The sequence below is a fragment of the Tachypleus tridentatus genome, chromosome 7 (assembly GCF_004210375.1).
Source record: "Tachypleus tridentatus isolate NWPU-2018 chromosome 7, ASM421037v1, whole genome shotgun sequence".
In the NCBI taxonomy this organism is placed as follows: domain Eukaryota; kingdom Metazoa; phylum Arthropoda; class Merostomata; order Xiphosura; family Limulidae; genus Tachypleus; species Tachypleus tridentatus.
Genome location: NC_134831.1, coordinates 72,258,418 through 72,276,356, shown reverse-complemented (window position 1 = coordinate 72,276,356; position 17,939 = coordinate 72,258,418). Strand labels below are relative to the sequence as shown.

The 17,939-nt window shown below is 32.0% G+C and overlaps 1 protein-coding gene across 1 annotated transcript in view; it reads right to left on the bottom strand.

Moving 5' to 3' along the window:
* LOC143255958 (actin-binding LIM protein 1-like) overlaps positions 1–17,939 on the bottom strand; it is a 116,836-nt gene that overhangs the window by 70,852 nt on the left and 28,045 nt on the right. The window contains exons 3-5 of the mRNA XM_076512447.1: positions 8,352–8,535; positions 7,383–7,507; positions 1,422–1,548 (exon numbers count right to left, since the gene is read on the bottom strand). Of these exons, the coding sequence (XP_076368562.1) occupies positions 1,422–1,548; positions 7,383–7,507; positions 8,352–8,535 (436 nt within the window). The remainder of the gene's footprint in view (positions 1–1,421; positions 1,549–7,382; positions 7,508–8,351; positions 8,536–17,939) is intronic.

Here is a 17,939-nt window from a genome sequence, read left to right as displayed (position 1 = left end):
CACCTAAGTTAAGCACCTAAGGGTATAACAGTACATGAAACACAAGATCCTTAAGCATAAACAAACAATACAGTACCTCCAGACCATCAACACAATCACATGCACAATACAACATGTCAATCCACAAGCCAGGTTTTTATACAAGTGGTTTAATTTACCACTTGTGAGCTCAGATCCCCATCTGGAGTAAAATTAACACTAAACAAGTAATAATTTAATAAATCAAGATGTTAAGAAAACTGCCATGACTGAGACTTGAACCTAGAATTCCTGGCTCATATTAACACTCTGATACTTCTACTCTAATAACTGAACTTAGAAAATTCATGCACGAACTTCCAACTCTGACCATCAGAATGTAATCAACTATACACTTTATCTTCAACTATAAAAAAAAATGTTTTCCACAAGTCATTCAAAATTAAAATAGAAAAAGATAGCAAACTATGATTTGAAGCTATCTGACATCTGCTAATCATCAAACATATTGTTTTGAAAATATATATATAACATATTCCTAGAACTGGTGTCAGTGTACCTACATCTCTAGATCAGCCATGTATTACACAAGCACAGAACATAAGTCACATCTAAGATCATGTACACAAGTACCTAAATTCTTACTTGCTTAGATCCTCTTAGCGAAAAAGTGGTCACATGACCATAAAGGTTACATGAAAATGAGATTGCCATTATTATTCTGTTAAAACATAGCATCAGATAATTACATAAGATATTCATAATAATAGGTTATTATAAATTTCAACTTTTAGAATAATCATACATTTATGGAATAATTGCTTTTGGAACTTTTCCTAAATTTGAATGGATGGCTTGTTAATGAATGTTGTAACTTGCACACGGATAGTAGGTTTACTAATGTAACAGCAAAACAGTAATTGAACTGAACAGTATGAGATGAAATATGTTCTTTAAACTACACAAACTATAGCTGATGTAGATAAAACAAGAGAGTTAAATAATGTTTTTTTTTTTTAACAAACCATAACTCATGGTTGAGTTCATTCATTAAAACTTTACTTTATAGACTCTTTGGCTAGCTAGATCAACTTTAACGAGCACAAAGATATAATATTACCTTTTTGCTCAAGGTCAGGCAATTTCCTGATTTACTCACTTGTATTTGATCCATAATTTTACTTATATATCCAATCATGTGTTTAAAGTATATAAAAACAAAGTTATGGCTTCACCCATCTTGATTTTTAAAAAATCTAAATCATTTTCATTCTAACAATAATTTTCTTTCAAGTCTTACTGAAAGAGACAACTTCTGTCTGAATGTGGAAACATTTCATGAAGTCTTTCAACAGAACATACTTTATATATGTTAAACTATTTTTCTTTAATTTTCCAAAGTATCGCTCAAACACCTTAAGGATTTCACATTTAAATCTGACCTTCCCATATATTCTCCGTGAAGGACGTCACCACACGAAGCACACTTGAAACACCAGATATGCCACTGTTTGTCCAAAGCAATCAAAGCTTGTCCCTCAGTTAATTCCTCCTTACATGCTGCACATCCTGGTGTCAAAAAAAGAAACTTAAGCTCAAGAAACAAAAAACCTTTGAGGGTATTTAATGCACAGTAAACACAAATAGCATGGAATATTCAGGAATAGCATAAATATCACAGGATTGAAATAATTTATGATTTTATGTTGAAGAGCACATTTTTATCAAACAAAATTTTGGTTTTCACTCTAAGAGATTAATCAAATTTCAACTGTCTCCTGTGTAGAGATTTCAGATGTATATATAAAAGTAATTTTCATAACTCTGTAATACCTCATCAGTAATATCTTAAGTCCAGAGAGTAATCACCAAAGACAGATATCATAGGTGACTAACTATCCTTTAATTCCAAAAAATTATATATGTTTCTAATCCATCATGGTTGTGTAGTCACATATAGTTGATTGTACTCAGGCCATATTTTGTGAATCATTTTCAATGGTCAGATTTAATCTAAGTTGCCACAACTGATTTGTAAAGTTGCAAACAAAGATTTGTGTCATGGTATCAGTTACTACTATAACTTTCAAAGAAAGAGAAATGAATGAATTTTGAATACAACACTGTGTTGTGGTTGACCCAACCTACTTTATGTTTTTAATTTCATTAAAGTTATTTTCATTGTTCATTGTAACATTCACTTCAGTTAGTAGAATTTAAACAAGAATTATACATTTTTATATGTTTATAACATAAAAAGCATTATGTACTACTGTACTAATACTGTGGTGTAAGTAACACTACCATTTAACCTGTTGAATATGTTTATAAAGATATAGCTTGTCTTTCAATGAAGAAAACTTATCATTGAATATGATATTAATAAAAACTAATAAGACTACAATTTTGTTTGACCATTTTGAATACAGCAAGTTAAAACTTCACTTAAGGGTGGTATGAAAATGTTTTAGTTTTTCTGTTAATTACTGGAAAAGTGTAAAATATTTACTTGTTCATGCAAGCAGGAATTTTTACTTTGCGTAAAGACTTTTTTTATTTAATAAAAAAACAAACAGTTTTAGTTTTATTATTAGATATTGCTAAGTTATGTTAAATACTAAAACAATTATGCATTTACACTGGCAATAACTTCTATTTCTGCAAAAGTAATTTTTATCTTACAATTTGTTTATACATACAGTATTGGACATAACTGTGGAAATTACAAGGAGAAAGTATAATACTACAAGAATGCCCTGTGAAAATGAAATGCACTAGTGTACAGTCATGTGTTGACAATCTGTACCAGCATAATGCTTATACTATACTATAAAGTATAAACAGTCATACCACAGCAAGTAGTAGCAGAAGCATGAATATAATTATGGCTGAAATTGTACATTCAGAAATGAAAGTTTTGGCCGGTTAAAGATATGCCATATGAAACATTGGTTAGACCTCTCCAATGATCTTGCTTTAAATACAAGTGTTAGTGAGAATAAGAAGGTAAATATTAGTTTCAAATAGTCTTATATGGATGTGTTGCTGGTTGAAAACCATTGTTGATAAAAGGTATGCAAACCAAATAGTTAAAACTGAAATTAACTCACAAACAATGGAATAAGCAAAGCTCAATATGTGTTTGTTGTTTACAGATGAATACAATTTAATATTATTTGGCAATAATCAATGATAGTACATTTAAGGGCTGAGAGAAGAGGAATATTATAATTAATTAATAACAACTACAGAAGCACAGTGGGGAATCAGTACAAGTTTGGGACTACATCTCAATCAGTGATTTGAAAGATAAATACACAATTAATGGCACCCTGACTGCTGACAAGTACAGACAGGTTCTGATCCATTATGTAATTCATAAGAAAAACACACAGTAAATGTGGTAGAGTGATATTATTTTGATAAAGAATGTGACAAAATTCCATGACTATACATTGATAAACTGAATCACAGAATGAAAATAAAAGGTAATGTTCTGTGGGAAAAAAAAAAGGACTAGTTCACTGTAGTGCTTATTTAAATTTTGTTTGAATTTTCTGTAATAATTGTTTGCACCTTTAATAAGTTCACCATCTTGTTGTCATTACTTGTTTGGTATTTCTGTGTATGCATCTCATGGATGTTTAAACATAACTATTTTTATTTCTATATATCACACAGTGAGCACATAATTTACTTCACCAGTGATCATTACTTGACAGCTGAAATATAAATTTAATAGGTATCTCCTTGCTAAATAATGCAATACATTCTTAAACTTTGCTATCCGTAATAGCTCCTATCATAACAATATAACTGTTGTAATTATTATCAATATTGTACCTGATTTGATCATAAGGCAACAAAAGGTAGCAATACAAGATATTAATAAAATGAGAAGAAATAAGAATAAATAAAACCATAAAGCTACAGATCCTGGATTTGAATTGTTGAAAGCATAGTAAAACCCACTCTCAAGGTTAATAAAGATCTCCAAAAACAATTGATCAAAATGTCATAGATTGATAATTCAATTAAATGTTATTATTAACAGTGCTATCAAGATATTTAACACTGTGATTGTAAGTATATATGTATATATTATACACTTTGTATGTTTTATTAAAATATTGATTTGTCTTAAATATGTTCCACAGAGTGAAGTTCTTCTGTCCGTGTAATTGTGTAAAAGTAGTACAATGTTATTCTTTGCTAAATAATTGTTGGTTTGGTCTTTGCTATTGTCCTATAGTAAATTTAGTTAGAAATCCTTTAATGTTTGTAGACTTTAACAGAAAATACATAATTTAGTTTATCAACTTTCTAAATTTTAAATGCTTTTCAGTATTTGTTGATAAAGAAACTGTCCCTTTCACATTTGAAACCAAAGTTACACCAATGACATTCAACAGTCACATACATATTTTATTTCTCTCATCAAAACTGATCACCAAGTTGTGTAAATATACTCTGAAAGTTTTAGACAGAGTTTAGAAATTTTGTGAATTTATGGTATAAATAAATAAATTAGAAGCTCTTCTAATGAGACAGACATCTTTTAAATTAGCATTAATGACAAATATAATTTTAAAAGGGAAAACCTAACACAAACAAGCTGAATATCTGACTTGTACACTTACAGAGCATTTTATGAAGGGCAAATAAAGCTAGGGAGATGACTTCTTTTTTACTAATTACCTAACCAACAATATATTATTAATATAACAACAAGAATTATAAAGTTATCATGAAAGGCAAAATTATTATCATGACATTATTAAGAAACTATTGATATTATTATCATATCCACACAAACCACTTTTAGATAATGTAAGAACTGAATAAAACAGTGGTTGTTTGAATGTGGGGGTTAAAAATGAGCTAACAATTTAAAACAGTTTCCACACCTATATAAAATTCAGTACACCCTAAATAAATCATTACACAACATTTATTAATAGTTATTGTGGTGCCAGTCCATGAGAAAAAACAATGTTCACGATATTTGTAGACAAATGAGGTTTATTGAAAAAAACATTAAAACACGATCAAACCACACAAGCTCTGTCAGCCAGAACTCAACAGCTTTCACAAAACTTTTGCTAACCTCTTTACACATCAGAAGTAAAATTAATTCACTACTTACAAGCTTTGGTAATATTGCAATATATGTGAAAATCTTTACTAAACTATTTACACTAGGTGGTAATTATGTGCTTTCAAAGTGAATTAAATTTCTAAGAGTAGCAAGAATTTCTTCACGTTTAACTAGAGTGAATGAAAGCCACACCCAACAAGAGCACACATAGTCATAACGTTTACTAGCTTTAGTTAAACTATATATATATATATATATATATATATATATATAAATGAAAGCACTTCAGATAAACACCACACCCAGTTTCAAAACAGGCTGTCAACATTGAAACAACATCAATCACTGCTCTTGTGGCAACATGATTCATATCATTCCTCTTTCTGTCCTGCTTCATAGGAGTCTTTCACTATATTTTATTCATAAGAAACCTAGATAATACTTCCAGGCAAAAGCTACAAAAAAACCCTAGTAAACTCACTTTCATTGAATTATATGTTTATGAAAAGTTTGCAAATATGATGGCTAATACAACTGAAGAGCTAACAAAATTATGTTTAAAATTCCATTCACAGAATTTCAGAAAATGTAGCATTTATAACAAAATGAAATAACAAAAACTCGTAGTATGACTTTTATGTACCCATATTTATTTCCCATAATAAAATATATTAGGATATTTTATTTTATAAAGGTAGCAGTAAAGAATTATTCTATTTCTTACATTAATATCTACTTTTTGTATGACTAACCAGAAATTAAAGTTTCAAAGGCATTCATATGTAAAAGGCTTATGAAGTTAGATCCACTTAGTTTCAGACAGTTACAGTTAATGTGTCCTTTCAGCTAAACATTACTGGTTAATTTTAATATTATTATTACCCTACAACTTACTTAATTAGTATTTAAGCATTTTCTAATCACTTACAACTTTTAACTAGTTAAAAGTATCAATGTTCAATATATTTGAAATGAATAGCATCTAAGGTATTACCACCCTATTCCAAACTATATAAACCCATTTTTGTATGGATAGCCCCTTTATTCTAACTTGGCTGTTTCGAACAAGTAAAATATTTTGGTCTTTTTTTTTTTATATTAACTAATCCAAATTATTTGAAATTTTAAGCACAAGCAAAGTTAGAAAACTCTATACCACAGCTTTATTATTGGCCATGTTTACACTGTTATAACTCTAAGACACAAAGTGAATATACACGATTGATCTTTCTTCTAGATCATCTCCCTAGTGTTTTCAGTTTGGAAGCTATCAGATTTCTAGGTTATCAAAGACAGATGAAGGAACAAACATCACAATCCAACATCCACCTTCTCTTGAAAGAAAATTACTTGAAGTTTTTTAAATGCACAAGGGAGTATCTGTGGGTATGTTTATATAAATAAGGGAAAATTAATATGTTTGTGCTTTCAACTTAAAAACTTAAACAGTTCCTCAATACATAAATCTATAACAATATAAATATTTCTGACTATTGAAATTGTTTAGAGAAGTGTTTAAGTAACACCATTACAAAGTTATGAACTTGAAAAATGGCCAAATGTACAATTCTTAATATCTTTACTAGTTATTAGGAATATATTTGAAGAAAATATTGTTGTTTCTTTGTTTCTGGATATTTGTACAAACCTACTCAAGGGCTTTCTGCACTAGCTGACCCCAATTTATAATTGATAGCCTGTGAGTGAAAGTAACTGGTTAACAATACCCATGGCTGAATAATGAAAATTACTGTTACCATTATAATGCACCCATTGCTACAGAATTCTCATCACAAAATTGTTTTTGATAGTAATGGAACATAAATACTGAACTTGCTAACTGTTGGGCCATGTTGAGCTCAAAAAAGATATTGAAAAACATTTTCTTCAAATATAGTAGTTATTAATGATAATACAAGTACATTTACTTACCTTTCAGTACATTCATAACTTTGTAGGGTTATCTAAGCCCTTATCTAGACAACTTCAGCAAACAGGAATGTTTATATTGTTATAGGTTTTGTGCCGAGAGACGTCTTTTGATACAATGAAAGAATTATAGCTACATGGTATGTTTATTATTTTATATTGAAGTTGGGTTTTACAAACAAGGGCACATCTGTTTCATTTTCTCTTATTAGAAAGCTTGAAACATCTCTTTGATTTCTGTTAACAATTTTCAAGCTGTCAGAAATGTATATAGTCAGATAATATTAAAAATTCTCTACTGTTCCATATAATTCCTTAATTATATAAAATACCAAAAGAAATCACACACACAAGAAAACCTCATATCAGTATTTACTTTGTTCAGTGATTAGTGACGTCTGTTCCTCTGTTTTGGACAATACAATAGGTATCTGAATGCATTTTGAGCATAAACATTCTTTTCCTGTATAGGTAACTTTTTCTCCAGTTGGAAAAGCTTTCCTGTAAAAAAAATCCAAGATCATAAATATGAAATGAAACATCATGCTAACAACAGCTTATAAAATGACACACAGATGCCTTTGTATACTAAATTACATAATTTGAAAAGAGCTTTACATACAGCTTTCATATTTAATCCTTTGGTTTCATACGTTGAATCATCATTTGAAAGACGAACATTTCTCGTACATTAAACACTAATTACTTTTTTTTTTGTATACTTCGGTTTGATAGTAAAATAATTTACAGTATGGCTTTTTGTTTCTTGACCACTTTTATATAATTAACTTTCCATGCTAAAACACAACTTTCATAATCTGGGTTCACCTTCTTGTTTTTTGATAATTAAACATAAAACATGGAGGTTTATGTCTTTTATACAGTTGCTTCTGACTGCAGTTTGTATAATTTAACAATAAATCAATACCTGGTCAATAAGTAAATTAAATAGAACTGAATAAAGATTTATTGTTTTCTTCAATTATTAGGATGTAATAAAACATGCAAATAGGAAATAGTAGTAAAGAAATAAATAATTTTTTTTTATTTGAAAGTTTAAAGTGGACACCAAATTTAGTGGAGATAAAATTATGTTCTTGGTTGTCTGTGCTCATGTGTACAACAGCAGTCTATAAATGTTCAGGTTTTCCCTGTAGTATTAAAAACTTAAAGGTAGAAAATGAAACATTAGTTCAGTTTTAGGTTACTTTATTTGCTTTATCCCATACCAGATTTTACAACAACAGCACCCACTGACATTTAGACTGCACTGTGTAAAGTTTTATAGAAGAAAAATATTGTAAAAAAATTTTTTCCTCCAAAAACAAATGATTTTGTAGTATACCTGCATCTGGCACACACAAAACATCTTTGATGATATGTATTCCCAAGTGCTGATACAACTTCTCCTTCAACGTAGTCTCCACATGCAGCACATTTAGTTCCAAACTTTTTCTGGTAATCAGCTGTACAGTAATAGCAGCCAGCCTTGAAGAAAAACCCACCAGATGCCAAAGATGTTGAGCAAACTATTAAAATATAGAAAAGACAATATTTTCCTTTTGATTATCTATACATAAAATAGCACAAACAAGTTAACAATTTATGTGTGTGTGTGTAATATGCACAAAAACTTATTTAATAATAACTTGAATGGTAAAATTTCTTCCAAAATACAATGTATATTCAACAAATCTCTTGATACAAAAAACAAAAGCATCGTTTTTAAAAACAGAATAAGCGTCACCTTAGAAGAGCTAAACTGCTATGTGCATTTATAATGTGGTACTTTATCTTAGTACTTTACTTAAGTGAACAAGGGTTTACCCACACTCAGTGAGGTGCTGATGTAAAAGATGCAAAGTGGATACAGATCATAAGGAGATATGTATATATATCTATATTTGTGTGCTTTTGCCAAAATATTGATAACATGCACATGATCACCAGCTTGGTAATTTCCATCTCATTATTATTCTTCAGTATACATAGTTTTTGTTTTATGTTCATCACTTTAACCACCTTGCTCTGTATTCTAGTGGCTGAAACAACACTGTCTGAGCATCAACCAGTTTTACTACATTTTTGCAAACAGCATTAGTTCCTTGTGTGCACTTTCACTTATACTGTGACATGCTAATATGAGAACTGGACAAGGATTACAAGAATATGAGATCAAATCTTAATATATGGCAAACAAGAACTTGATTAGCGTGTTATGTATGCAATATATGTGTATCATATAAGAGCTCAGTATTTTTTATAACAACCTTCTATAAAGAATGACCTACACTAAAGGGTACTTTCTATAACATGCTGGTGAAAACATAACACTGGATATTGATAAATGGCTTAAACTGACAAAGTAAAAACAAATATGAATGACAAAAGGTAACTTTGAGTTGTACAAGTTCAATAAATATCAAGGATTTTCAAGGGGCAGTTTTATGACTTTCTGTCAGTTATATCAATAAGTAGAACATTTACTAACAAATCAGCCTACTGAAATATCAAACCAATGAATAAGATAATTACCAACTTATACAAAACTCTTAACATATGCTTTCTTTTAGAATACTACATTAAATCTTATTCACTTAAAGTGAGAATAACAATGAGGTATTAAAATTATAGACTGCCACGAACAACTTATACTATAAACTGATCAAATGACATTCATTTAGTATCATCAATCAATTTTAAGAAACGTAAAAGACATTGCTCACTTTCAAGAATTTAAGCTGGAAACTGTTTTAATTATTTATCACAGCTATTCTAAGCTCTAACGATTCTTTTAAAGTACTTCGGGTTCAATTAACTCACTTTTATTTAAGTTGAAGTTGAGCACACGAAAATATAATTACTGATTTGGTCTGCAAGTCTCACTTTACAGCTCATGTTATGAAATTATTCAGTCATTATAAGTTGGTGAATGTTTATCGTTTCTATAAAACAGAACTATAAATACATTTATATATATATACTTTGCAAAAACAGTGATTAAAAAATAAAAAACATCTTATTTAAAAAGCTTAATGCGTAACAACTAAAGTGCACGATCACATTTTCCTACTTATTTTTTATTAATAATTATCTACGTAATTCAACACCGTCAAAATTAATCCAAAAATTTCAAATTTGTGGAATGACGAAGCCCCAATACTTAAAAATCTGATTAAAATTCTTTTGCAATAATGTAAAATAATACGAAATGAAAGAAACTGCACAAAAAATGTTCAAAATTGGTTAATGCGAAAAGAGACGTATCGAATAAATTACACAAATTTATTGCCACTCGGAACGTTTACTCATCTCCAAATCCTTCTTCTAAACACTAATTACAGCGTAGTGTTCCACAAGCCATAAGTAATAAAATGTCAGGGTTAGCATACTTTCAACCTACGATATTTAGACAGCCTAATTAAAAGCACACTTGTCTTTAAAATAAAAAGTGAGAGAGAAGAAAAAGAAACATTTTCTTCCTAAAGTGAATTATTCACTTTTATCGATTATGTATTAATATTGTTACTTTATGTTTAATTTAATTTTGGAGCTTAGGATAGTCGTAATAACATGGCGCCAAAAATATTGAAATATACAGTACATTTAAAAAAAAAAAAAAAGAGGAACATTAAATTATTTTGAGCTTTCTCCATGTTTCACCTGATTATGGAAGTGCACATTACTACTGGAACATTTTAACGTTGTAGTGTGTGTTTGTGTGTTTTCTTATAACAAAACCGCATCAGGCTCTCTGCTAAGTCCACCGATGAGAATCGAATCCCTGGTTTTAACGTTGTAAATCCGAACACTTAACGTTGTGATATGTTTTCGTTTTGTTAAATGCTACGTTTTTTGACATCTGTTATACGCAGTATCTTGATCTGACAAGTATGTAGTATCACCTAAAAATTAAGAGAAACTGTCGAGAGAAGTTAGATCAGGGAGACGTAACAAAAACATATATACATATTTGATTCGTAACAAAACAGGTCATTACAGATACTTACTTTGTCATTTGTAATTATACGCTATTTTGTATTCTCAAGACGGCTGGTATGGGTATTAAAACTTTAATTAAAATAAAGCACAGAACAACGTTTCGACCTTTTTATGTCATCTTCAAGGTAACAAAAAGAGCATTGTCTAATATCGTTATTTTTAGTAATTACACAAATTATATTTTTCTCTTTCTAGTTTCCTCCTAGTACTTTATTATTGTTATTGAAATACTCAGTAAAAGTCTTTTCCAGGTACCGCTGATTGTTTGTTGATTGCTAATATTTTATAAGACTTGTGCGTGTGTGTTTCTTTTAAATAAGTCTTTAATTCATGTTAGGTTATTTTTATAAGTTACATTAATAATACGATTTAATACATTTCGAGTGGTAAACCATCTATATTAAACGTGAGGTCTAAATTACATTAACCCTAATATATTACTTTGCACTTACTATCATAAAAGGTCCATGCTAAATATTTATTCTTCTTACAAACTGATCATTGTGTAGCGCTTAAACATTCTCAGCAGAGCCAGAAATACTAGAGCTTAGCGTTATCTGCAAATCTTATTAATTTATTAATTATACTCCTGTCAATATAATTAATTTAAATGATAAAAAAGAAGAATCGTAAGCACTTTTCCCCGAGCAACTATACTATTAACAAAGGTCAACTTTGATAGCTCAGTTACTATCAACTTTTTGATTTCTCTTATCTAACTATGCATCCAACAATCCAATTCACTAACCTATCCCCAGTCACCTTATCAAAATATTTTTAGGAATCTAATTACATAAAGTCCTCACTTTCTCAATCATCTAGATTCTAGATAGTACGTAATATCTTTGAAAATACTTAACAGATTAATAAGGGCAGATTTTACTTTAGTGAATCCATGTTGACTAGCAATTATGATATTGTATTTCACGAGATAATTTTCAAAATATTTTATTTGACTGTAGTAATTTTAGCACTGCCGAAATAAAGCTAGATAGTTTGTAATTTTAAAATCCCCATTAAGGATAGCAGTACTATAAACTGTCCAATTTTCAGACACTTGTCCACTTTCTATTGACCTACCAGAAATGAAGAAGAGAAGTTCCCATATCTGTACCTCAACCTGTTTGAAAATCCCGGGGAAAACACTATTACGTCCTGGTTTTAATTTCATACTCTTCGTTTTTAATACTAAAAGATTAATATCTGCACGATTCGGGGCAATCTCAATATTTCTATTACAGTCGTCATGATCAGAAACGAAAAGCTACACCAATGCTATCTGCACTAGCCTTCCTTAACATAATAGTGTTAGACTAGAGGGAAAACAATTTGTCACCATCACTCACAGACAACTCTTGGGTTACTCCCTTACCAACAAATAGTGGAATTGACCTTCACTTTATAACGCCCCACGGCTGAAAGAAAGTGCAAGTTTGGTGAAACGGGAATTCGAACCTGCGACCCTCAGATTACGACTCGAGCTCACCTGACTACCTAGCCATGCCAGGTCAAATATAATTAATACCATCCTCTTGAATAAGGAGCACATTATGTTAATATAATAACAAGTAGAAAAACAATGAAGAAGACAGACAAATGTCGTTGCGAAACATGTAGTATCTTCCATCATCAATAAAATGTTTCTTGTTTATAAATCGTTGCTTGGCTACCTATTATAATGTCTTCTTTTGTTAAGACAAAACAGACCTTTTCAAGATTACCATCACCTCATAATCTTCAACAAAACCTTTGCTTCAAGCATCACCTATAACATTTGTCTACCTTTAATGTATTAAATAATCTTTACTGTTAGTTTTAACATTACCAGCGAGCTGTTTCTTGTAACCCTTTTAGGATTTCTTAGTTTCTACTTCAATCAGAACCCAGTTTTCCAACAGTCTTATAAATTTTCCAAATTATTTGTTAGTTTCAACTTTATAAGCCTATGACATTTATCTTTGATTTTACTCTTTATCTCCTTAGTAAGTCGATTAGGTTTCATCTTTATGTCCTTAGCAAGTCAAATAGGCTTCACCTTTATGTCCTTCGTAAATCGATTAGGTTTCATCTCTAAGTCCTTAGTAAGTCGATTAGGTTTGATCTTCTCTGTTATTCTTTTCAGCACCCGATCCTCCAAGTGGCACAGTGGCACCTCTACAGACGTACAACGTTAGAAACCGGGTTTCAATAACCGTGGTGGACAGAACATAGATAACCCATTGTTCAGCTGTGTGCTTAATTTCTAACAAACAAAGTTCTTTTCACACTTATTATTCTGGCAACATAACAGATGAACCATGGACTGACGCTCAACTAAAAAATATATTTTAATGAAAAGTACGTGTAAACTTCGTACCTAATAAACAACCTGATATTACTGTTTTCTATTACAGAATTGAGAGAACACATTTGTTACAAACTTTCGGTTTAAAAAATGGTATTTTGAAAAGTTCTCATTGCTATTGTAACGATTCTGGAACCATGACTTTTAAAGTCCAGAGAGTGTTCTGTTAAGACTTAGTTGATAACTTCTGCTTATGCCGACCATAGAGTTAAACAACGTGATGATGCCGACAAACAGAGCGTCCTTTAACGGTTTAGAAATGTAACCAGGGTTTAGTATGTAATACTCTCATAAATTTACTCTTGTTTTCTGGCACGATCGAATATCGTGGCGAGAACAATGTATTTTCATCGTAAACTCATTAAAAACTTGAAACAAAAACAAAGAGTAAGACATGTGCCCTGCAACGGTCAGTTCCAAACTCTCTCTTTGTTAACCTGAAGATGACCTAAGAAGGTCGAAACGTTGTTCTCTGCTTTATTAGTTAAAGTGTTAATACTCATACCAGCCGTCTTGAGATACATTTTTACTTCAAGTGTGTTTCTCGTCATCACGCAAAATCGATGACGAATATTGGGAAGAAATTCGAATTTCATATATTGGTGAGAAAAAGATCTCTAACAGCACGTGTGAATCGTCCTTGTTTCTGTTATACTTAAGATTAATTACTTGAAGAACTATTTGGTTCCGCAATTGAAAAACCAAATGGTAACTGGTAGTCATTGCAAGTAGTGTGAACTAAGTTTCAGATGCTACCTACAATCACGCTTTAAACACATAAAACTCTCTGAGATTCTGAAGCCAAAACTTGGCGCCAGATAATCCGTGTTTTTATGTTGTGTGTTTCCATCAGTATGAACCAGTCTTACAGTATTCCCATGATGATTTGAAAGAACGTTTTACATGTTTGTTTGTTTGTTTTTGAATTTCGCACAAAGCTACTCGAGGGCTATCTGTGCTAGCCGTCCCTAATTTAGCAGTGTAAGACTAGAGGGAAGGCAGTTAGTCATCACCACCCACCGCCAACTCTTGGGCTACTCTTTTACCAACAAAAGTGGGATTGACCATCACAATATAACGCCCCCACGGCTGAAAGGGCGAGCATGTTTGGCGCGACGGGGATGCGAACCCGCGACCTTCAGATTAGGAGTCGCACGCCTTAACGCGCTTGGCCATGCCGAGCCTTGTTTTACATGACAGAAACAGGTCGGTCGATCCATTTTGGGACAAAGAAACAGAGAACAAGAAAATAGCACCAACGTTTGTATCGCTTGAATGTAAACATACAACAAGTAATGTCGGAACTAACAATCTGCGACGTTTCAGGAAGAAACCATCCACACATGACAAGATTTTTAGGTTATACAAAAACATAACAGTAACGAAAAAAACAAGAAGTAAAACGTAAACACGGCCCAGAAAAAAAAAATATAGTAAATGTACTGTGCAATTGAGGTGTTTCTTTCATTTAACACCCTATCTGGAAGTTGTGAGACCGACTTCACGGTTTCCAGTTTTCAAGTGAGAACCAGAACATGTACTCCAATAAACAGATCGACTTGTTAATCTCTAAATGAACTCAACTCACAATGGTGTTCAGTCATGAAGATGAGGAGCCCAGGGTGTTGGCCGAACTATGTTTGCAAAAAGTAATAAAAGGTTTTTTTATGTTCAGGATTGGTAAGTATGTTTCGTTGAGTGTTTCTCGGTAAATCGCGAAAACCCAGGAGAAAAGGGCTTTAAATAGCTGGGAAATCAGATCTTGTACTGGCCAACATGTACAGGAATTTGTTTTAAATTTTAAAATGTGTTTTACTCCCTCATAGCCTGAAAAATAGTTCTAATTTGGCTATGTTGGTACGCGACTGAGACTCTCAGTACCACTAGGAGTCCAAATCTCTATTCATAATTAAAAAACAAAGTACCAGGTAGTTTTATTTTTGAACCAACCTACCAAACATGTATCTCTAACTCACAGACGTATTGTTAATTAAGTAAATATCAAACCTAAATTATACTGAAAATATCATACGAATTTCACAAGACACCATTTTCCAGTTTATTAGGTTTGTTCAGCAAGGTTATATCGTAGTGGTTTTTCCCACGACATATTAACCTGTAGAAAATGATTTAAATATTTCCACCCGAGCGAAGACATACATAGACTAAAAAGCTAGATTAGATCGGATGAAACTACACTAAGATTAAGACACAGTTGTTTCTAATTTTCAACTACTTGTCAGAGGGCAGGCAGCCGATCGACACCACCCGCAGCCACAAGGGTTTCATCACACTCTTTGAAATAAGCGAGAAGATTGACTGATACTTTTATAACTCGCCCACACTTGAAAGTATGGGACTTACCCAGCAAACTAACGTTCAGAACGATGACTCACCTCGATCGGTACCAACCTTCACGTTTATCATTCTAAATTGTTTCAATAATTCTTATACGTTTCTTGACCTCGTAATCTGAGGGTCGCTGGTTCGAGTCCCCGTCGCACCAAACATGCTCGCCCTTTCAGCCGTGGGGGCGTTATAATGTTACGTTCAATCTCACTATTCGTTGGTAAAAGAGTAGTCCAAAAGTTGGCGGTGGATGGTGATGACTAGCTGTCTTCCCTCTAGTCTTACACTGCTAAATTAGGAATGGCTAGCACAGATAGCCCTCGTGTAGCTTTGCGCGAAATTCTAAAACAAGATAAAAAAGTTTCTTAACCTACTAGATAATACATTCACAGACAGTAGTTTGTTGTTCTCTCCCTCCGTTTTTTCACATATAAAAGTTACATTCGTCAACTATAGAAGTCATAGATTTTTACCGATCAGAGTCGAAAACATATTGTTTTCATATTGTTTGTTTGTTTGTTTTGAATTTCGTGCAAAACTACACGTGGGTTATCTGCGCTACCCGTCCCTAATTTAGCAGTGTAAGACTAGAGGTAAGGCAGCTAGTCATCACCACCCATCGCCAACTCTTGTGCTACTCGTTTACCAACGAATAGTGGGACTGACCGTATTTTATAACGCCCCTACGGCTGAAAGGGCCAACATGTTTGGTGCGACCGCGATTTACCAAATTGAAAGCTCTCTTTATAAAATGTCAGTGAAACTTGAAGATTTTTAAATATTGGTCAAAATTACTTATCACTCATCTCAATTAGTTAATTATATCTCTTTCAGAACCTTCATATTATATCAAAATTAACTTTTACTTCATTTGGTTTGCAGCTGGTAGTATTAACATAAAATAAATAGAAATAAAACATTGGGCATGCGTACTGTCAACGTAAATAAAATACGACCGATATTTCCAGAATGCAACTTTATTAGTTATTGCAGCTCCTTCCTATACGTTCATTAATCCAGGTAAATCTAACGGAATCATTGTCATTCCATCGCATGCTTGGTTTGGTTTGGAATTTCGCGCAAAGCTGCATGAGGACTATCTGCGCTAGCCATCCCAAATTTAGCAGGGTAAGACTAGAGAGAAAACAGCTAATAATCACCACCAACCACCAACTCTTGGGCTGTTCTTTAACCAAAAAATTGTGGAATTGACCGTCACATAATGACGCCCCTAAAGCTGAGAGAGAGAGCATGTTTGGTGTAATGGGGATTCTAACTCGCGACCCTCAGATTACAAGTCGAGCGCCTTAACCACCTGGCCATGCCGGGCCTAATCGGATGGGCCGCTACATTATAGTGCCCCAACGGATGAAAGGGCAAGCATGGTGATTGGATGCGAACCCCCAAGACAGGCTTTAGTTGTTCGGGGATTTTACAATGAATACACAATCACACGAAAACAATTTCTGATAACAAATAATGTCGTTATAGCCATGCTCAAAAATGAAACTTATTAAAACGTATTTTGGTCATTTATGATCAACATGGCGATTACTTTTCTTGGTTTGCATAATCAGGAAACACAGATAAACATACACTTATAGAAATACATGCAATCAAACAATAAATCTGAAAGGGAAAGCCAAACTCATTTTGTACAACCGACTGATATGAATAAAATCGAATTATTAAACAAGGAGGAGTTACTTCATTGCTTATCTTGACTCTTTTAATATACGATTAAGTGCTATAGATTAATCACCATGAGTTCAAACCTTTATAAAACATTTTAATGTCAAAAATCCAATTAAGTAAACTGTTAGATGTAAGTAAACCATTTCTGTGTTTTTAATCTACTGGTTCAATACAGCAATTTCTATCCCGCATATCCGCATGTCTTCCACTTTGGTTTGGTGTACTTGATCAATAGATTTTGGTAACGGTAAAAAACATAAACAACAACGTCTACTGCTTGTTATTTCTTGCTTGCTTTTGATTTTTTTTTTTTTAATAAGGTTCGTTTCTTCTCTGAGCTTTGGAAGTGTTAAGTCTAACCACATCGAACAGTAATATGTACATAATTTATATAGACAACAAGCACCAATAAATATTTGTCAGAGACTACGTTAGAAGAAAGGAAAGATACCTTATTGAAATTATGTTAAAGGTTCTTATTAATGTGACAAGAAAGTATGGCCCAGTTAGCGTGCCATAATTTAGATCTGTGAGTCAATTTTT